The sequence below is a fragment of the Triturus cristatus genome, chromosome 3_2, assembly GCF_964204655.1.
Source record: "Triturus cristatus chromosome 3_2, aTriCri1.1, whole genome shotgun sequence".
NCBI classification, from domain to species: Eukaryota; Metazoa; Chordata; class Amphibia; order Caudata; family Salamandridae; genus Triturus; species Triturus cristatus.
Genome location: NC_140584.1, coordinates 853,614,106 through 853,637,561, shown reverse-complemented (window position 1 = coordinate 853,637,561; position 23,456 = coordinate 853,614,106). Strand labels below are relative to the sequence as shown.

Here is a 23,456-nt window from a genome sequence, read left to right as displayed (position 1 = left end):
CCCAAGGAAAAGGGCCGCTATACCTACAAGTTAAATTCAAGCAGTAGAAACCAAACATAACACCACTTAACCTCATACCATCTTGCCATAAGAAATCCGCAGGAGGTATTGCTTTCTCAGTAAAAGCCGCAAAGCTGTGGAATTCACTACCAGCCAGTATTAGACGCACCAAGGGGCATATTCACTTCCGAAGACAGTTAAAACATGGCTCTTTCTTGGATGACTGCACCATCCACGTCAGCAACAGAGCCCCTAAAACAGTTTGACCCTTACGCTCAATCCTCTGCTTCGAACCCACAACTTGTAAACAACTCAACCAGCAAACTGCTTTTGGTATGCAGTTAAGGGGTGACCTATGTTTCGCCTTGTCAGTATATAGTTAGGTACCTCCAAACAGTTATGCCCCACAGTCATTCTAAAACCATAATACATAGAGGTCAGCAGCAAATTCTAACTTCTACCTCTCAAATTCACATAAGGCATATCTGCTATGAGGGTTGTCCATCAGCACTGTACAGCCAAAAACACATATCACCGAATGAACAGGAATGGAATAAATGAAGAAATCTGTCATACACTGCTGGACAATCTGGAGGACTTTTATATAGTGTCACCACTGCAGGTCCCAAATATCTATACTATCTGACTACTTCTTTACATCTCAAATAGACACATAGGATATGGGATGATAGTAAAAATGTCCATCCCAACAGATCTCTCCACTTCTCTCTCCCTCTAACCATGCCAGCTTAGGACCACAACTATAAACAAAATCTGTTTGGACAACCCAGTGCAGTAACCAGCTACGCACGCTGTATCATCTAAAATATCATAAAGGGACCTGCAGAGATGTTCAAAGCTACTAGCATACTGAATACCATAAACTGAGTCTCTCACACTTCATCATCCAACACATTGCTATGCGCTGCATCCCATAACACAATAACCGCACTTCGGTAGTCATCACACATGACATGAAAACACTTCCCACATAGGTCCAAAACAAAGACACCATCCTTCCAATGACATACCCTACATGGTGTAGAGCGCCACCCATGTAGGCAACAGCTTCAGCACCCCACATAGGGGTATATAAGCGCTACATAAATACTGCAAACAATGCACTACAGCCACTTAAGTATACAGAGAATTCTATGGGAATACAAACCATACAAATGGGAGATTACCAGATAAATTTATAATGATCATGAAATTACCCAAAATATGTAAGTTTAATTTTTAGCGCACCTGCTCCTTCAAAGGACTTTGAAACACTGCAAGCAAACCGAAAGACCAAAAACAATGAGCTTTTGGGACTGCAAGGATGATCAGAACTGGAACCTGAGGTGTGTGGTTTGTGAGATTTCCCAAAGAGGATTCTGTAGGGGGGGTGAGTGGGTTTTCCATCCTTCCACCTTGTCCTAATAAAAATTAGTAGTACATTCTTTAGGGTGTGTTTTTTCCCTGAGGCGGCTCTTTATAATGACCTGACGGCTGAAAACATTACAAACTTGCACCCAATAAGCGTGGGAAGAGGTGGAGGTTCAGCAGGAAGAGCCGGAACTGTAGCGGAGCGATGAAAGAAGAGAGAGAGAGAGAGGGAGGGAGACAGAAAAAGAGAGAAAGAGACAACTGGTGAAAAAGTGATAGAGCGATAGAAAGCGAAATCATAGGGGTAGATGACAGGAGAGAAGGGGAGACAGAGAACGGCTGGATAGGAATTCAGAAATGGATAGGGAATGGGGCTGATTTGAACAGGTTTGCAAGGGCTGCTATTTTATTTCCAGTCTGGCCTGGATGTGAAGTGGGTTCTGATGAAAGGATGTTCGTAGAAGAGTGAAATGAGTTTCAGTGTAAGTTGGTGTTGGACTGGGAGTGTGAGAACCTCTTGAGAAGGGAGGTAGGTGTGTTTGCGGAGGGATGTTTTGAGTAGGGAGTGGGCTGTTTGTATGAAGGTCATTATGTGCGAGTTTTCGTAGGGAGGGTAGGTCTGGTATGTTGCAGTGGTCTGGGAGCTCAGCATAGGTGAGGTATGCTTGGTTTCAGCCATTCTAAGCAGGGTGTTGTGTGTTTTCGCAGCATGCGTGTTTTCATAGGCGAACGGCTTGTCTTTGGGTCAGAGGCAGTGTGAGATGCTGCATGGTTCAGTGTGTAGAGTGTGGTGTCAAGCGAAGGCGGATTGGGTATGTCCGAGATGGCAGGAAATGCTGTGGGTTTAGGATGGGATTTGGTGTAGCTGCCCGGAGTGCTTTGTGTTCGGATTGGATAGCCTAAGGTGAGTGCAGGGCTAAACTTCCAGGAGTGCTGCCTGTATGTGTTGAGTTTGGGAGTGTATGTGTGTTCCCAGAGGGGCATTCAGGAGAGAGGATGCACTGGAGAGGCAGAAGAGGTCAGAAAGATGACAGAGGGAGAGAAGCGGACAGGCTGATGTACTGGTTGGAGGGAAAGAAAATGAGTGGAGGAAATTCAAGCCAAGGGCCTATGGGAGGACGGACAGGAATGAGTGGGTGAAGAGATAGATGTCAGAGATGCACTTAAGAATGAGAGGAATTGTGAGAGAGAAGATACTACAAGTAGGAGAGGTCAGAGAGAAGAGCTGAGGCGTAGGTAAATAGGATAAAAAATAAACCGGAGGAAGAGAAAGAAACACAAAAGAGGTAGGTAGGAGCCAGAGGGCTTGAAGGTGAGAAAAAGTAAAGGGAAATGGAGAGGACACACGTGGCAAGAAGCTATGGGGAAATAGCGGGTCTAGGTAGATGGAAGCGGTACAGAGGGGGTACATAAATGTAAAAATGAATAAAGCTAAAATAGAGGTTCAAAATTTACTTATAGGTTCACACATACAGAAGCCCGGTTTGTACAGCAGAAGAGGTTTAGAGAACGGATCTCAAATCATTAGCCTTAAGCAAGAATTTCTTATCTAGACAGCATTTTCTGACTCGTATCAATCTTTGGTACACTCATGCATTTTAAAGTGCTCATCTTAACCCCACAATATTTTATCAGACAGAGGCTTGTCATCCAGGAAGCCATTTCACAATTTACAAGTAAAGGTTCGCAAATGAAGAGACTGTTTGTAAACATTGCCTCTTAATTTTAACTTCTTCAAGCTAAAAAAATCTTTTACAACCTTTGGTGTATTATTAGGGTTACCACCTGGCTGGTTTTATACAGGCATGACCAGTATTTTGAGGTCTCAGCAGTTAGAAAAATTAGAAAAATATTCTAAAGCCGGAATTGTTTCCCCCTACCAATACATACTTCTGACAGTAAAAGTTAGAAGAAACACTAGGATGCACCGCTTACTAACCTCGGATTCAAATTTGGCATCAACCCACCTACTAGATTCTGCTATGAATAAACATCACCGACTCACCAAGGAGTGCAAATGCCACTTTCCACTGTCATGGCCTCCAGGAAGTCCTGTGTAGCCGAGGTTGTGCCTTCCCCGACCTATAGAGCAGGACTTTAGTTTCCTGGTAGAAGTGTCATTTTGGAGTCCATGGACCTACGGGTCAGAAATGTGGTTTCTTGGTTGTAGTGCCATTTTGGATTGAATGGCAGAACAGATGTGGATTCAAATATGTGTGTTTCATAAAAGTGCTAGCCCTCGAAGTCACATTAGAATTGCCCCTGACATCAGCTTGGAGTAAATGAGTACCAATAAACTGTAAATGTGTCACTAACAGAACCCGTAGCACAGCACACAACAAAATATAACAACATATGTATCTGTAAAGCTCGCCTTCACCCAGAAGGGTATCGTGGCACTGAATAAAATATGTTTATTACTACCCAGCTCAATGCTACTCATTTTATCAACCTCAAAGGGTTGAAAAGCTGAGTGGACCCACCGGGATGTGAACCTGAGACCAGGAGGTAAAACACAGGCCCCCTACAGTGGACACATTAGTCCACGAAGCCACCAAAGACGCCATTTAGCCTGACAAAAACACTGAAACCAGCACCACACTGAAGGGAACTTGGACTATAATGAGGCCATGGAGGACCCACTTGAGTCTTGGCAGAAAAGTCACATGACCTTCCCAGAGCTACGCCTGTAAACCTGCGCAAGACGGATATCATACATGCTTCATTTGTGAATTGGCCCCCAGGTTTTGTAAATGGCAACAGGTTTGGAAACTGAGATAAAAGGTAGATTGAATGACAGCAGGGAGTTCATTTAGTAATCATTAAACTACATAATACCTAAAATGAAGCCCATAGCATCGATTCCGGCCACCAGATCAATGCGGTCACTCCGAAAGGGCTGGACCAGATCCTCCACGCAATCCTGGAGCGCCTATGAAGGAGAGAACACAAGTGAGATGGGATCCTTGGATCTGTGTGCAGAAGCTTGCACAAACCTAGTGATAGCGTCAAAAAGAAGAAAGCACTCCCTATAAAACCTCATGATGAATTAGGCCACAGGGTTTTTAAGTATAGCTCTTCCCCTACTTTCAAAATTCACAGAAAATGTTGTACCTTTTCACTATAGCTTTGAATAATTGCCATCAGGCGAGCAAAGAGAGAATGGGGACTGCACACCAAGTCAAAATTCTTCTCTGGAATCCAGTAGGTTGACCCTCCAATTTGAAAGTGAATACATTTTCAGGTTTTAGGTTTCAAACTGTGGTGGATGCTGGAGAGGTGGGTTACATGAATGCATGTTATTTACATATCCAGAGGTAATTGTGTAAACGAGATTGGACTTGGTGGACAGCAAAGCAAGATGTAGAATGTGAATATACTAATATTATTTTTTGCAATTTTTTACAGCGCAAACCTGGCCCAAAGATTTACAACAGAACACAAAACGTTACAGATTGTTTTTCTTTTTATCCTTGTTATTAATGGGAGGTTGAGTGATTTTCCCAGATGCTGAGCCAGGGCCGGATTCAAGCTCGGTTCCCCATGTTCCCAAGGCAGCAGTTCTAGTCACTCGCCTACAACTCCTACCGGAGGTTGCGTGTGCGGAATGCTGTTTCATGACTGTTTCCGTTGCTTTCTGTGGTGATTTTGATGTCTGGTTTGACAATACAGCTGTCATCAGACACAATGTGTTCACCTTAAAAAGAGCTTTCAGGAGGAGTCTAGAGAGGGGCTTTGGCTTCGCCCACATGTTGGTAGCCAGTAGTACATGTTTTGATTGGGCAAAAATTGTATGCTTTCACAGAAAAGAGTGCTTCCCCTCCTCAGCTGTGAATATTTTGTTTATATATCCAGCTGCCTGAGCCAGCAGCAGTATTGCTGTCAGAGCTTGAACTTTCAGGGGCACACACAGGACATAGCAATGCTGCTAATGTGGTGGGAAGAGGTGTGGCGCCGCGGCCAGGGTGACTGCCTCCCGAATCTGGGGATCACAGTTCGATCCCCGGCGCCGGTGGCAGATTAGCCCAGCACCATGTGACTCTGGGCAATAGCTTGCTTAATCTTCCCGACGGCCCCCAGCACCTAGAGACCCTTACGGGTGATTGTTCGCGCTTTACAAATGTGGATTATTATTATTATTAAAGTGTCTTAGATAACAACATTATTCACAGTGTATGTTATTCTCTGGCAGCAGCAGGGGTAGGAGGAGGGCAGTCACAGAGCCCTCCTGTTCAATCATGGACTTCAGAGTGCAGTTTTATGTTTGAGAGCAGTATGGGATGCACTAATCCACATGGATATGTAGGTCTGGCTTGACAGTGCAACTGTCGCATTACCTTATGTGATCAGTAAAAAAAGACCTTTAAGAGTACTACTGAGATAGGGGGTTTAGGATCCACCTATAAGTCATTTATCCCAGAGTGCAGGATTTGATTAGGCTAAAATTGTGTGCTTCCACTAAAAAAAGACTGCTTGCATTGAACTTTTTGGCTAGTGGTAAGGCTTATATTTGATACAGGACTCGGTTTGTAATGACGGCAGGCCAAACACTGGGATAGAACGGTGACCTTCCTAGCGGTCTTGGGACATTATAGCGATATATTGTGGACAACAGCACAATTTGACTGGATGCTGCACCAAGTCTGAACTGTATCCTGTGTTCCCGGAATAATTAAATGTTCATTGTGATGTGTAGTATGATATACCTGCAAATGGAAATCCCAATAAAGTTTGTCTAAAAAAAAAATTTTTTTTAAATGACGGCAGGCCAATGACCATGACTGTAGGCCTCATCTGTTTATTATGAAATGTAATGATAAAGGCACTAGGCCAGACATTTATTGTGAGAAACATATATTAAAGTCAATAGGCATTAAAGTGTGCATTGTTATAACTCAATATTACAGCCTACAGATCGTACTTTGCTTAGGCAATTGTCATGTTGTATTCCTTTCCATTTTATGACTGTCTGATGGTTGCCTTGGGGAAAAGCATACGATCAAAACCGTAGGCCTGAGTTAGTTATGCTGGCATGCTATAGGCCCAATTAGTGCACTGGGAAACATTATGTCTGTTTCCTTAGATCTGCACTGCTTACAATGAACCGTTACAACCAAGGGAGTTGGCCTAGCTTATTAACTGTGAAAAGTGTTTTGTTATGTTAACATCCTTTTATAGCGCGCACGGCTACTAGAAAGTCTCCCAGCGCGAACGCCAGCAGAAAGAGAGGAAGGGAAACCAGAAATAACAAGGACCTAGCAGGCAATTACTTAACAAGCATTGGCATAGCCAATAGGTCTCGCCTTTGGGACCTTATAAGTGTTTAGCCATGCAACAGTTGCATAACTAAACACTTATAAGGTCCCAAAAGCGAGACCTATTGGCTATGCAGAGCGCGAAAGTGAAAGTGATCGTGATCGCGATCACAATCAAACATCAAAGCGGCCGTGCGGCTGCGAAAGTGAAAGTAATCGCAGGAAAGCGCGGCGCATGCGCCCGCGCACATGCACTGTAGCTCTAGGCTGGCCTGGTAGCACTTTTTGGAGCCCTCTCAATAAGTCTCGTCAGACCAGCGCATGCGCTGGGTCAGGCGAGACCTAAAAAGCAGGGTTTTTTGAATAGCCTAAGGCTCTCCATGTTTCGTAATTCCAAGGGCAAGGTATTCCAGGCCCTGGCTGCTTTAACCAAAAGAGAGCTGCCACCTAGCCTAATCAAACGAAACCTGGGAACCACCGCTAGGTATTGACCCGTCGAACGGAGCTGTCGAGACGGCTCATAAAACGAGAAACGCCTACTAAGGTATTGAGGCCTGCTCTTATAAAGAGCACCATGAGCTAATACCAAGGACTTAAACCGTACTCGCTGCTCAACCGGGAGCCAATGAAACTCTGAGGTTCTGACTAGCACTGGATCTACCTGGCCTGTCCAGTAAAATTCTAGCCATCACATTCTGTACAATCTGTAGCTTTTTTAGCTGGTAAGCTGGAAGTCCGATGTACAGAGCGTTGGCGTAATCTAACCTAGACAAGATAAACGCCCGGGTTACCATTTCCTTAGCCTTTTTAGGAAGCAAAGGCAAAAACTTTTGTGAAGCTAGTAAACCTTAAACAATTGGTTATCATCACAGTGTGTTCCAAGCTATAGGCTGGTATTTTCTGACATGTAATCCCACAGATTACTGTAGTAGGCAAGGGTTTTGGCGCTGGTCCCCCACTCTGATACACACTAGGGTTTTCACAGTAATTGTTCGATAGGCCCTGTTGAGAGGGGTTGTATATTGTTTTGCAAACAATATTTTTCTACAGATTTGTAACTTAATAACTGTGTGAATGATGGTTGCCAGTTTATGTGCACTTGTATAGGCCGGTGTTAGGTAACATGTAAAGCCAATGGTTAATTGTAAAGGCTTCATCCGTTCATTGGGAAAATTCAAGCCACATTTCATAGGTTTGATCTGTTTGTTATGAAACATTATGACAAAGCCAGTAGTCTTGACTACTTTCTGTGATAAGCGTGTGTTAAAGGCAATAGGCTTTTAAGGATGGATTTTTATTACAATGTACTAAAGCTTGAGGGTAGGCATTTTGCTAAATGGAATTTCAGAATTACCTTAGTAAACAAGGGCTTCGGTGTCGATGATCCATTTGAACAAACCATGAGGACAAACGATATGCATATCCTTGGTAGGTTTCAAGATATATAGTATTTTGGTCAGCTGACTGTAATTCTGCATACATTTGTACATTTATGACTGTATACTGGATGATTGCCTTGTGGAAATGTTACTCCCAGTGCAGTAGGCTTGAGTTAGTTATGGTGATAAGCCAATGATAAAGGCTATTGGCCTGATTGTTTATTATGAAAAGATACAATAAAGGCAGAAGGCCAGGCATATGAATTACATTTATATTATACACAATTATATTGTTTTGACATCTTTATTTTGTAAATGTTTGCAATTTTATTACAGTATACCGGATGGTTGCCTCGTGGAAGGCTTATGACCAACACAGTAGGTCTGAGTTGGTTATGGTGACAAGCCAAAGATAAAGGTTATAGAACTGTTAATAATGAAAAGTGAAAATAAAAGGAAGTAGGCCTGACATATTGATTGTTAAAAGCATATGTTAAAATCAATAGGCATTTAAGGGTAGATTGTTACTACTCTTTATTAAATCCTACAATGAAATATTTTGTTACATGAAAGGTCATAGATCACTTTTACAGGGATATTGGTATTTTTATCACCTCCGACAAACCTTTAGAGTGCAGGTCTTCTCCCCTTATCATTTTTGCTAGATTTCCTATCTTAGCTGTCTGCCAGTATGTTCTAATAAAAATCATAGACTAGTACAAACACCCATGTATATAAATATATATCTATATAAATATAAAGAGGGTATTTGGGTCACTTCTGTTCTGCTATTGGTCTAAGTGTCATTTACACTCTGTTTTCATCCACGGCAGCGTACTACATAGGGTAATACTTTAGTCCACATCAGTCATTGGCTCTCTTGTCCTGTGAATGACGTTTTTTTCTGATCATATGTGTTCATACACCTGAAAAGGAGTGCGCTTCAATGTCAGGGCTAGTTGGCTAGTCCTTTCGTTTTCTGTTTCCTCCTCTTATAGTAGCCCTTTTATTTATCTGCTTCTCCTGTTTTTATTTTAAGGTTTCTTAAGAGGATACTATAGCTCTGCAGGCAGTGCTAACAGGTCGCTTGCTTGCTGCTCATTTCATGCTGTGCGCAGCATCCCACGTGGTCACTTTCTCTAAAACAGGAGAACATTATGTTTGGCATGCTATTGACCATAGTGTATCACTGTTTTACCATTTCAAGATGGCTAACATATTAGTGCTTATCTTGGAACTTTAAAACAAATATAGACTATTTAAATACTTGTGCAAGATGGACTCCCACTGATATGTTTAGTGTCTCTATTACAACCATATGCCTGTGGTGTTCTGACAGCAGCATGTTTTCTTGTATTCTTTAATTTTTCCTGGATATGTTGTTGAGTTTGTGTGTTTTTTATTTCTGTTGTGTTACAGGGTGAATGCAAGAATGAGTTACTGGTTGGATGCATGAGTGCAAAGATGAGTGACAGAGCACATGTATTAGGACTTATAAGGGAAGAGGCGTGGCACCGTGGCTAGGGCGACTGACACTGGAATCTGGGGCTCACGGTTCGATCCCTGGCACCGGTGGCAGGTCAACCCAGCACCATGTGACTCTGGGCAATAGCTTGCTTAATCTTCCCGACGGCCCCCAGCGCCGGGATGCCTTCGGGTAGCTGTTCGCGCTTTACAAATACTGGATTTTATTGAGCACCTAAACCCATCAATGACACAAAAGGCACTTTCATTCATAAGCCAGACCTGTTGACACAGCCAGTACTCGTAGTGTATGGCTTTGTCATGAGAGCTATGATACATTTAGGGCATCAAGCAAGATCGAGCACAGTGGTAGATGTGTGTGAGACACGAGGCAGGTGTAAAGTGCGTGATCTGGACGTGTGGTAGGGAGAGTGACACGTGGACAGTGGGTTGACCTTTGCTGCTGAATGCATGAGTGTTAGGGACTCAGTAAAGAAAGAGCCAGCGAGAAGTAATGTGAGTGTGGTATTGAAGTTGATACGCTGGCTGGCACTAGATTGGCATTTGACACTGTGCTGGGTGCACAGAAATGTAGGGCACATGCAGCAGAGAGGGATGTAAACAAGTTTTAGTCATCAGCTACGCACTCGCATAACAAGCTGTTGGCAGTGTCACAACAATGGTGCAAACAAGCACATTCCCAAACAAGTAATATCGCCCCTACTGAATTGATAGTAAAGGAAGCAAAGGAACTGGGTGCGGTGGGTCCCTGCAAACCCTTTGGATCCTGAACCAGCCTCAGGGCCGGCTAGAAACCAAAATCAGACTTGGCAAAACTGTTCAAACCAGCCTCACACTGCCGAGGGTTGTGCCAAGGAAGGAGCATGCTTTAAATAAAAAATGCCGGCCCACCCTACTACAAAAACAACTCCCTTGCCTAAAGCTGCCGGGAAAATTCCTCCTAGACCAGATCGCTTCAAATCGAAAGCTGGGGGGGGGGGGGGGGGGGTAAGGGTGCAGTTAGGAAGTGAAAAATGGGGGAAAGAATTCAGGGGAGGAGGGCTCTGGACATTGCTATGTAACGGTATGTCATGGCACTGCTTGCTCAGATCTCGACCCCTCCTATATCTTTTCCAGGGAACAGTGCGGCATGGAAGACAAGCATTTACAATGCAATGGTCTCGGCCTTGGTAAAGTTAGAGCTATTGGCATTGCTCATGACATTATTTTTGTTTATGTGTTTGTTTTTAAAACATTTAAAGAAACGGCATTGTCATGAGCAATGAGCCAATATCTCTAACTTTAACAATGCCGAGACCGTTGCATTTAAAGAAACGGCATTGTTATTTACATTGTCAATAGCTTAATCACTCTCAAAAGCGAGATTTATTATGCGAGCATTATTTGGGAAGTTTGGCAAACCCATAATAATGAGGAAAACGCTGCAGCATCGCAAAATGCCCGTGGCCCAGACTAATATGCATGAAGAGTATTTGGATCCCATGCCCATTCCTTCTTTGTCCTCTCTGCTGAAACTGCTCTCTGAAGTGTCAAATTTTATTAATACTAAACAAAAATCGCACTACCGTGCCAGGGCCAGACTTGGCGTTGATAATGATTGTTTGAAAAGGGAACTTTGAAAGGATACGAACTTGAGCAATTCTGGTTTCAAAATACAATAGAACACTGTAGAGGCATGCGTTTACCGACTGTTATATATAATTTGGGATATATTTCTTAATCTGTCGAGTTCAGCCACTGCATGATTATATTGTTGTCTCTTTTTGAAACTCAGGAGCAGTAACATTGTCGTGGTGTCACTAGGGCTTCAAGTGGATGCTTTCTCAATATTATATACAAGCCACAGTTACTGCTAATTTATCTTATGCAACTAACAACGATTGACAAAGCCAATAGTCCTAACTTGTTGTAGGTAGCATGTTACTTGCTGTATCAATATGCCTGGTTGCAATGACAAAAGAGACAGCAAAATACAATTCGTACCGACCCGGCGCAACACCGTCCCCCACCCATGTTTTTTTATCCCACTTAAAGCCCTGGGTAGGATACTCAACAACAGGGCCGAACTGGAACCCCAAAGTAGGCCTGGCAATTATGTCGGACCAGCTGGAGGGTCATGGGGGAACATTAACTAGCAAGTCGTCAAATAGCAAAGGAAGCCAGCGCCGGGCATTTTACCACTTTGTACTATCTTACCAGCTAGGAAGTGACTCGCTGGTCTCAGGCCCCCTCAATACATCGTGCCACATCTGTTACAAAAGCGAAGAGTTACGATAACATGAGGATATCACTGCCGCTGTCCCACCACATCTGCAGAAAATCGGCCCCTTCTAGGCTCCTCCCTGCATTGTTTACAACAGGGGTACTCACAAACTTTCTCTTGGGGGCCAAATTTACAGTGTGATTTGTGGCCGAGGGCTGCACCTTGGGGGCGGGGTCATTGGGGGAGGGGGGCGGGGCTAGAGCAACAAAAAAAACTGTGAACATGAGGTGTAACACAGGTCCCTGCAGCGGACGCCTTCATCCACTGAGCCACCGGACCCGGCATACACATATCTCTCTATCTCCCTCCCTCCCTCCTCCGTCTCCCTCCCTCCTCCGTCTCCCTCCGTCCTCCGTCTCCCTCCCTCTCCCTCCGTCTCCCTCCCTTTCCCTCTGTCTCCCTCCCTCTCCCTCCCTCCTTCATCTCCCTCCCTCCTCCATCTCCCTCCCTCTCCCTCCCACCTCTGTCTCCCTCCCTCCTCCGTCTCCCTCCCTCTCTCCTTCTATCCGTCTCTCTCCCTCTCCATCTCTCTCCGTCTCCCCCTCTCTGTCTCCCTCCCCCTCTCTCTCCCTCCCCCCTCTGTCTCCCTCCCCCCTCTGTCTCCCTCCCTCCCTGTCTCCCTCCCTCTCCCCCTCTCTCTCTCCCTCTTTCCCTCCCTCTCCGTCTCCCTCTGTCTCCCCCTCTGTCTCCCCCTCTCTGTCTCCCTCCCTCCCTCCCTCCCTCCCTCTCTCTCCCTCCCTCTCTCCCCCTCTCTCTCTCTCCGTCTCCCTCCCTCTCCGTCTCCCTCCCTCCCCCTCTCCCCCTCTTCCCCTCTCTCCCTCCTTCTCCGTCTCCCTCCCTCTCCCCGTCTCCCTCCCTCTCAGTCATGGTTACCTTTTTCCTTTTACACTCATTATTCTGAAATTAGTGAGTGCTTTTGCATGAAAAGGTAAGGCCATGACTACAGGGCCCGAAAGGGACCCGTTTCAGTGCCCATTGCTTATATTCTTTCAAAACATAGGCAGTATGGTATAAAAAGACCACATTCGTAAACACACAGTCGCTGTACACATTTTGTTTTCCAATTCACCCATCAAGCAGGTATTTCAGTACCTCCAGGCAAGGTGCAAATTCCCACACAGGGAAAACTATGTTATTCAAAGAGAGAGGAGTAAACAAAAGTATCACTTCACTGGCAAACACTGTAAAGTGGCACTAATGTGTTTAGGTGTAAATAAATCAATCTGGACATCTTGCAACCACTCTGTCTTGCTTTAATTAGTTATTTATTTTTCACATTTGGAATGTTTTATTTCTCTCCACCCGGAGGATGCACTTGTGTCAGAGAAAGACAACGTTTCCAGCACAAATGTTATTCTTTTTTGGATCCATTTCACAGGGGAGCAAATAAACGAAAGGAGGAAAGAGAGGGTAATACCCGTTTCTTGAAGTCTCGGTTTTCACTAACTGAGGAGCGAGACAGAATGAGAGGGAAGACTCTGAGGCTTAGATGCCGTCACCGTGGTGTGCGCGCACAGTTTAATTTATGGGGACTTGGGGAGGCTGAAGAGGATTGCTTCCAGGCGCAGCCGTCTCCCTCGCTTAGAGTGAGGGGGCCCCTGGAGCGTGGGGGCCCCTCGCACCGCGGGGGCTGCGTTATGCCCCTGGCAGCTGAGGCAGCTGAGCTTCCCTTCCAGGGCACACACACAGCCCCACCCAAGTACTTCACAGGTCTTTAAGAGACCATTTGCATGATAACAAGGCTTTGTTTCACCTCTTAGCGCCCCAGCAGCTCCACGTGTTTGCTGACTGTTAAACATACACCGGTACGATGTCTGCAAGGTCCGGGGGCCGCCAAGAAAGGTTTGCCGGGCCGCTGGCGGCCCGCGGGCCGTACTATGAGTAACCCTGGTTTACAAGATGCGACGGGTGCAAGCGCCAGCCCCCTTTCGAAAGAAGCGGAGGTCAGTAAACAAGAGCTCTGCATTGAACGGAAAGGAAATGTGTTTATGCCTAACCCTTCCACCCAGCCCGTGGGAGAACCCTTTTAAATTGTGGTATGAGTCACCTCAACCACAGCTGCCAGTTGACTCCACGTCATAAGTGAAACGTTTCGTAAGGTTTGGTTTTTTAGCCAAAAACCAATGAAATTCTTAGATCGAATTCTTTTAGCCTTTACTCAAAGATACTACGAGCTTCAGAATGCCCGCCCCCCCCCCCCTCCAAACCTGGGTGGCTTAAGGTGTCAACATTTGTAAAATGCGGGGCCGCACATCTGCACGTTGGATTTCAAAGTATGTAATCCTCCGAAATGGGAAGAATTAGCACTAATTATATTGCATGAATAATAAACCTGCATTTACATCGCTTTTATTCTGAAAGGCTTAGGTGCTATATAAAGGCGTGAGAGCCAGTCAGCTGTATTTAGAGAACACGCGTGCCAGGTCAGAGGACATGCCTGAAAACGTGTGATCGTAGGCAGAGTTTCGTTTCCCTGCAGTGCCTCTGCCCAACACTGGTGTGAAATGGGGAGAGGATGTGGCGTGACGATCAGCGCTGTTGACTTTGGTGCTGGGGGGTCGGTTTCCATTCTCGGCGTCGGCTCAGCATTCTGGGCAAATCATTTAGGGCCTCATGTAGGTAGCCAAATACCGGTCGGTAACGGCCGATTTTCGGTAAATATGCCGTTACCGACCGGTATTCAGACAAGTGAGATGTAGGAGTCCAAAAACGACTATTCGGTAAATATGAGGCGGTAAATACCGAATCATATTTACCGAATTCTAAAATACCGAATCAGATTTACCGAATACATACTTAACGAATCGGTAAATATGAAGTGGTAAATATGAAGTGGTAAAAATTAAAATGACATGTAGGAGCACTCGGTAATTAAGAAATCAAAGAAAATCGGTAAATAAGAGTCGGTAATTAACACGGATTGAAAGCAGGTGGTAACCATCAACAGTGCATATAAGCAATCCCAAAATGCAACAGCGTGGACAACATGGCCGCTATGTATGTCATTGCAAGGCGCCTACGTCTACAGGCAGCAGGACTGAGGGTTTGGCGACGGGAGGAACGCATCTACAGACAGAAAGTTGTCTGCTGCAATAATGTTCTTTTTCCACCCCCGCATGGGCGGCTGGATGTTTCCATCTGGCCGTCGATTCCAACCTTGAAAGCAGAGTTCAACAAGTTGTGCAGAATAAGAGCGCTATTGTCCCAAAAAGAGGTGCCTTTGACTTCCTCTCGTGAAACATTTGTCCTTCACGTTGCTAATTCGCGCACTGAGGTACAGGCGCTTCTGAATACTGACCTCCCCCTGCATTTCGGCTCTTTGATCCATACTATTTTCAATGCCTCGTCCACGACCGGCCTGGCTCATTTTTTTAAACTTGTGGGCTCGGGTCTCGTGACCTCTTTCCAAACTATTTTTTGTGTGATTCCGGCATTTCTTCATTCACTTTTCTCGAGCATCTTTGGAGGTGTCCCGCTGCTTCTGGCGCTAGTGGCAGGTGTGCTGCTTTTCCTTTTTGTACTCCGGAATGGCTGCTCCTTCTGTGCCACACGAGCACCTGTCCCGTCTGCATCTTCTTCGTGATAGGATGCTTGACTTTTATGGTACTTTGCCATTGGCGACTTTGAGCCTGGCTTATGGATTATCCTTCAGGTATTCCTACTTCACCTGCGTACAACCTGTATTTCACTGCCTGGATTGTCCCTTTGAATGGCCTCTGGATTTGTGCTTGACCAACATGGTGTCTCCGGTGCCGGATTTCGATCGACTGATGAGGCCCTTAGTGTCTCACGAGTTGGCCTGTTCTGGTGTCCGGATTATGGCCTGTGGTGCGGCGCATGGTATCCTGGGTAATTGGGACATCTCAGCGGCCGCCAACGACTTCTTGGCTATGAGCTATTTGGAGGAACATTCCGGGTGCCCTCTGATTGTGCTAGAGGCTCCGATGGTTGGAGAACACGTATGTTCCTTTTCTTTACTTAATTGGATGGCTGAGACTTTCAGTGGCCCTGCAAACGATTTTTTGTTGGAAGCAGTGGCCACATATGCTGCCTATACATTCATGGATTAACTGGACTGTCGTCCATTGCGCCTGTGCTACTGGACAGCACCCTGGCGCAACATTTATTTCTTTTATTTCTCATTTTTCTCTTCCTGATGGTCGGTTTGAGGTTTATTATATACTTGCATTTTTTTTAAGAATTCTATGTTGCTATTTTTTGTAGTTTCGGACTTTGGCGCAGCATTGGTTACGCCTTGTTCTGCTCTGACGAAACTGAACTCTGCGTTCTCTCTTTTCTTGCCTATTGAATGGTGCTTCGATCAAGGGGGCGTGTAGTGAGTTCTCCCTGAATACGTACATACATTGTTAAGTTAGCATGACCACGTTAAATGTTAGAAAGCCATCTTTTGGTCGTTGCACACGACACTGCGTTTACATGTTATTTCATAAATAAACTGCTGACTCGAGACTTGCTTCACACGAGAGCAATCTGTTGTTACCATCCCAAGCTCTGCGCAGCGACCTTGGTCTGTACATGGTGTGACGAACAGTCTGGAATATTACACAATGCATGTTTTCCACTCTAGGTTGATCGACCCACTATTTAGCCATAACACACGCGCAGCTGCAAATACCTGAAAGTTGGTGCTTTTAATATCACAGACATCATGTTCATGATTCAGACCGAAGACGAGCCTTCCTGCGAGAAGACTCCTGATGCTCCTGTGATGTGATTTCACTAAGCTGATCTTTGAGGTATGGGGTCCCCTATTCAAGCCTAGGAGACCTTCTATTAGCATGATAATAATATTAGCTTCTTAGTAAAGGGAAGGTGGTAGTATCCTCGGTATTTTCCGATTCGGTAAATACCACCTCGGTATTTTCCGATTCGGTAAATACCACCTCGGTATTTACCGATTCGGTAAATGCCACCTCGGTATTTACCGAATCGGTGAATTCCGATTCGTGATTACCGAATGTTACCGAATCGGTAACTGTTACCGAATTTTTACCTACATATAACTTACCGATTCTAATTTACCGATTCGGTACGGCTCGGTATTTAAGAAACGGTAAAATTTATTTACCTACATGAGGCCCTTAATCTCCTCCCTGTGCCTACCAAAAATGTATTCGTTTTTGTGTGACATAACTGGTGCTCATGTAAAGGGCTCCCAAACCTTCGGGTCGTGCTAGCGCGATATAAATCTTCAACAAAAAAAGTGATATTTCAGTGTTCAGTAAATGGATAAAAAATAAAACCAATATAATGACACTAAGGGCTCACTAAAGTAAACTCCTGGGTTTCACAGGGAGTGGGGAGGGCGGGGAGGGTGCTTGCAACAACTCGTAATTATTTATGAATCATGCGGTTAATCACTGAATCAAAACAACCGGTCAGAAAAAATACCGTGGCACGTTGTTTTCCAGCACAGACTCGCTCGCCCTGTAGAAAAAAAAAAAAAAACATTTCCTTCAAGCACATCCAAGGGGAGGGCGGGAGGGGGTTTGATTTTTATTCGACTTGCTCGAGGACACTGTAGGCTGTAAACAACCAAAAGCCTGCCTCAGCCAACCAGGGGAAATCCCAGCATACCGGTGCAGTCACTGTGGTTAGGGAAAGCACCGCTCCTCGCACCTCAATGGCTGCATCTGTTCATGGAATCCAGGCTTCTTAGCCTATGGCAGGCAGCAGCGTTAAGCATCAGCAGAGTTTCGTTTCCCTGTAGTGCCTCTGCCCAACACTGGTGTGAAATGGGGAGAGGATGTGGCGTGACGATCAGCGCTGTTGACTTTGGTGCTGGGGGGTCGGTTTCCATTCTCGGCGTCGGCTCAGCATTCTGGGCAAGTCACTTAATCTCCTCCCTGTGCCTACCAAAAATGTATTCGTTTTTGTGTGACATAACTGGTGCTCATGTAAAGGGCTCCAAAACCTTCGGGTCGAGCTAGCGCGATATAAATCTTCAACAAAAAAAGTGATATTTCAGTGTTCAGTAAATGGATAAAACCATCAAATGTAACGTAAAACCAATACAATGACAGTAAGGGCTCACTAAAGTAAACTCCTGGGTTTCAAAAAGGGATATGTATAATGTAGAATCTTTTTTTTAAAAAAAGGACAGAACACTACAGGCTTTCAGTGACACGGAGTCTGTTTTCAAGCTAGGGCACCAGAAGACACCACCGCCTTTCTCCGAGGCTGAGAAGAACTGCCTCGGAGAAACGCAGCGTCCTTTTCGGATTCGGGGGCATGTTTTGCTGTTGTCTCCTCCCTGAGACTTCTCGCAAAAAACACGCCCCCCGATCCGAAAAGGACGGGGCATAATCGGAGTGACTGGACCTCTTCTCCAGTGGCTGGCCAGCATTTAAGAGGCCAGCCAATGGAGAACAGGAGAGAAGAGGGGCGGGTGCAAGTCCCTCTTCTCAAAGACATTAAATCTCCGGTCTTCCGGTCTGCCGACCGGATGGTCCCGAGACCTAATAAAGGGATGTATGAGGGAGGAGGGATCAGCTAGGAATACGCGTGAGGGGGGCGGGGACTAGAAGAGAAAGGGGTAAGCTAGCTTTTCTGCTTTACAAATAATGAATAGCAACTTAATGGGACATTCTTGGACCTCAACACTGCATACCAGAGCCAGCTCTTGCTCGGATAGCAACCTGGACAGAAAGAACTTTGGCACCCTCACAGCTGCTGGTGAATAAAATGAGACGGGGTGTGTGGGAGAGGATTTGTATTCCCATGTCGTTCCTTGGCTGATTATGTCAGAGCAAAGCCTCTGCACAAAAACCTCTCTGCACTTTCCCCAGTTCACAGCTCAGCTCTGTCACGCTGGTGCCAAGTTGTGTTTTTGGGGGGTTAGGAAGGTTGCTGTGTGTGGTATCAGGGGGTGAGGAGGACAGGATCTGATGGAGTGTTAAAAACAACACATGTGGCATGTTAAAATGATTAAGAGCAGTTTAATCTGAACCACTGGAGCAAAGTGAGAGGGACACTGCTGTATGCATGACCTTAAGGCAGACAGCCTCATACGCTCCTCTGAAGATTGGTGCCCAGAGCCTGGGCCCAGCCCGCCCATGCCAAAAGACAGGCCTGCTTAAGACCATGCTCAAGGCCAGAGCACACGCAACCGGTTTAGCAGTGCTGGGGCATGATCCTTTTGTCCCCCTCAACCCAATTAGATGCCAGATGTTGTCACCATCCAGAACGGATCCAGTCGTCAGCCATATCCACTATTCTGCCCTCGCCGTTCACTTCCCACCAATCATCATTAACTTTAAAACATTATCTGTGATGCAACAACTTTCAAGGGCTGACCAAGGTGATCCCTTCACACAAGTGAAATGATAAGAACCATTCTATCCTCCAGCCCAGATAAGCTGTCATACCAAACACCCCTGCGGGTGCTAAGAGATGGAAGCATCAGACCCTGGATGACCAAGACCGGACTGGCCTTTATCTCAGACATTTCCTGGGTGGGTGGAAACATTGGAGGCAACCACCCCACCCCCCGAGTTACTCTTTCCAGCACAGCAGGGCATTAGAGAGAAGGAGGCGAGAGATAGAGGTTAGGGAAAGAGAGCAGAAGGAAACAGAGGATGGAGACATATCAGAGATTATAGACGGGGTGGAGAGATACGGTGGACGGATGGAAGGCAAGAGAAAGAGAGGGAAGGAATAGAGAGGGACTGGTTTGAACATTCTCGCCAGGGCTGATTTTGGTTCCCAATCCGAGCCTGGGGAAAAGCAGCAGGTTGCAGTGGATAGTGATGAAGCTGGTGCTCTTAAAATATACAGAATTACTAAGAGAAGCATGGGAAAAAAATGCTTCCCAAGCAACAAGGAAGTTGTGTTTTTTTTTTACCATTTTCCTACCTTCATCATCTCCTCATCGCCCATCACTTACCTGCGGGTGGCAGTACAGCCGAGATGGGTCAAGCCAGGCATAGTCGAGGCCTTTTACGTTGGGCGCCATCAGTGCCAGGTACCACCCTCTGTCCCTGGTATTGGGGTTCTTCCAAAGATCCATGGGTGCAGCCGGGGATCCGGAGCCTTGAGAGAGAGGAAAGATGACAAGCAGGTCTCAGAATCAACAGCCAAACCCCCTCTTCTACTGACCCTTGTTGCCAACAACAGCGTTTTCTCACTCTCGTTCCAGTAAGGTAGCTCAGTGTGTGGAATGCATGCTGTAGAAATGAGTTCGGCAGGTCACTGGTATGAATTCCGACATGGACGTCTCATCCAATTATGTTCTTGTTCAACTAAGTAAGTGAGAGAGTTGGCCAAACCTCATAAAGCAATAGGACAAACCTTCTATGAAATCAGGCTGAGCAACGGACCGAGGAAGTGCCCTTGCTCATGGTGCAAGCTGAGGGCAAATCCACCCATTTAAGAGAAGACCAACAGGCCCAATTTAATTGGTAGAAATGTTAAGTTTAGGAAAAGAAACAACTAAACCGAATATTTATGTGCTTCGATTAAAAAAAGGATTTAACAAAGCCAAGAGCCATGTTATCGGTACTTGGAACCCTTATCTTGGTAGAGACGTGGTTTTTATAGCAAAACTCAGACATTTTAGTACGTTCTACTCTCCTAATACGCCTACATTTCACACTGAAGCTTCTGCAGACTTGTTTTGCAAATATTAAAGTTTTTATGGCATTTCCATTAGGAATCTGAGTTTTTATGTGCAGTGCCCACAGCGAGGGCACTACAGATTCCCTCGCGTGCCAAGTGCAGTGTCTAGTTGTGTCATGGCCTTGGCCACTGTGCCATGTAATTTACACCAAGTTTACACTAAGTTGTTGGGGTTGGTCGGGAGGGAGCCTCCACCTGCAATGTCATTCGTCAGGTCAGTCTTGTTAATTCCGGGCTCTCTGCAGAAGAGATCACCAACACTCACCGTAGATATACCGTTTCATGAACTTATAACTGGTAACCTCGAAGCCAAAAGGAAGAGGAGAGAGGGTCATCTCAGACTCTTTCAACAGTAGAAGTTAGAGACGCACTTTCTCTAAAGATCAGGACTAAGGCGCAGCCTAGCAAGGGATTGCCACTTGCTCGACCTCGAGATATTCTTCTGGTCTATGCAGCATCCTTACAGCTTCAGAGAAAGGGTACAAGATACAGATGGTGCTGATGGATGTGGAGGATGCAGGGATGTTGGTGGATTATGGGGGCAGTATATATGGGTGGGTGTGCATGAATGTGGATGGACATGTATGGATGCCCAAAAGAAATGACTTTGCTGTGCACGGTAAGGGAGGTGGGAAGATGCAGGTGTGGACCGGTGGGGATGAAGATGGCTATTGGTGGTTGTGCTCATCTATGGGTGGATGTGAATATGGATGTGGGGGGAAATTAATGTGGAGGTATATGGTTGTGGGGTGATGTACCTATAGGCCTGATGTGGATACACATATTTATGTGAGGTGATGTAACTGCATCTTAACAGAATTAAACTCGCATCTGTGATGGAGTTGCTGGGAAAGAAATTCTTTAGTCTAACAAAATGTGCTTCAGTCCATCCCTACTAATGGCAAACTGTGTGCTATATAAATGTTAACAATAAGAATGTGGATGGATGCGCATGTGGATGAGCGAGTGGATGTGGATGGGTAGATGTAGAGGCCGCTGATGTGTGTATGTGGATGGAAGTGTATAGATGTACATATCAATGGAGGTGCATGTGGAAGGGTGGATGTAGATGCAGAGGAAGATGTCCAGGTATGTACATGTGGATGGCTGGAGGACAGATGGGTGTGGATAGATGGATGATATGGATGGCTGGATGCCGATGGAGGTGCAGAAAGATAGACGGACGTGGAGGGATGGAAGATATGAACGCCTGGATGAGATGGATGTGCATTTGATGGATGCAGATGAAGGAGGGTGTACATGTTGATGGAAGTCTATAGGGCTAGAATCTGTACATGTTGAAGGATACAGGCCGATGTGTGGAAGTGTGTATAAATGGATAGCAGTGTATGGCTTATATGAGATAGACAGATAGACAGATAGACAGATAGACAGATAGACAGATAGACAGATAGACAGATAGACAGATAGACAGATAGACAGATAGACAGATAGACAGATAGACAGATAGACAGATAGACAGATAGACAGATAGACAGATAGACAGATAGACAGATAGATAGATAGACAGATAGATAGATAGATAGAAGTATACATGGATAGGTGTGAATGTGGACGATTTGGTTGGATAATTCTCTGCGTGAATGTCGATATGTTTGGATGTAGATGGACGTGCATTTGATAAATGTGGATGGACATGTTGACGGAAGTGTATGGGGCTAGATTCTGTGTTTAAGGATACAGGCAGATGTATGAAAGTGTGTATAAATGGATATCAGTTGATGGCTTATATGTGAATGATATAAATGTAGATAGATGAGTGTGTAGAAATATACGTGGATAGGTGTGAATGTGGATGGGTTTGGTTGGATGTTTCTCTGCATGAATGTCGATATGTTTGGATGGGGGTGGACTGGCGTGCATCTATATGGAAGTGTATGGGCGTGGATGCATGTGTGATGGAGTGCACATGGATGTATTTAGACGAGGGTCGATGTGGATATGGATGGTGACAGATGTTGATCAAGGTAAATCAGGATAAGGATTGAGTGGTGAATTCATTTTTTTTTACATTATCTTTTTTTAAATGAGTGATTCATGGTGACCATCACTTCATTCAAGTGTTTTTTACTCCTTTCTTAATTAAATACATTCTTTTGCCATCAGACACCTAACCAGCAGTTCCATTTAATAGGTGGTTCATTGTGTATCGTGATTAAGAAAAAGATGGTGAATGATTCAACTCGCGAGGCTGTCGAACACTTAATGGAAACATTTTTCATGCAAGAACCTCAGAAAAACCTCTTCTGAGAGGGCCCGTTATTTTGTCCAATTAAGACACCTTCTGACATCTAGGAGGTATAGTCTACAAATACAATACAGCAGGTCGAATCCAGTATGCATGAGTAGGCACTGTGCAAACAAGCAGGGGGTGTGGAAGGGGCAGGGAGATGCAATAAGTGATGGTGGGCTTGGCTTCCCTTCAGCCTCAGATCCTTGCTTTTACTGAAGGCAGGTAGGGTGGGCATTGGAAGTCTGCTGGCCTGTGTCTGCTCTTCAGGCCGAGTATCACACAGCAGTCCTGGCAGAGGGATGCAGAAGCGCTGCAGCACACAGCTCTCAGGGCATGCTTCAGCTTCGGCACGCGTACCCTTTACCACACTCTCACTGTAGTTCAGTCTGCCTCATCTCAGGCGTGAGCATCCGCAACAGTATTACAATGCCTCTGCGTCCAGCAATTACTGAGCTAAAGAAGTCTAGGACTAAGGCACATCCATGCAACCCAAGCACAGACTGAGCTGGAGTGCTGAAGACAAAGATGCAGCAACTGCAGGTGTAGGTCAAGTGAAGGGCACCGGGGCCCAAAAATACACAGTAATAGCGTAATCCCACCACGGTGAGCAGAACAGGATAACATTCAAGCAGAATGATACAACAGGCTACAACACTTGTTTGCATAAATGCCTGTAACACTGTAGACTGATCCTCTAACCGCTTGAACGAATTACAGTAGTCAGGCTGACACCTAAAGTTGGACTGGATTTTTTCAGGACCCAGATACAGAACCTCCAACCAAAAGGTCGAATTTTCTTTAAAGAGCAACTT

General features: G+C 45.4%; 1 protein-coding gene across 2 annotated transcripts in view; it reads right to left on the bottom strand.

The window, feature by feature from the left end:
* The window catches only part of LOC146858301 (uncharacterized), a 223,098-nt gene that overhangs the window by 127,609 nt on the left and 72,033 nt on the right, over positions 1–23,456 (bottom strand). For both annotated transcript variants that reach the window (XM_085649132.1, XM_085649131.1), the window contains exons 2-3: positions 19,660–19,805; positions 4,210–4,303 (exon numbers count right to left, since the gene is read on the bottom strand). In XM_085649132.1, the coding sequence (XP_085505258.1) occupies positions 4,210–4,303; positions 19,660–19,782 (217 nt within the window). In that variant the 5' untranslated portion in view covers positions 19,783–19,805. The remainder of the gene's footprint in view (positions 1–4,209; positions 4,304–19,659; positions 19,806–23,456) is intronic.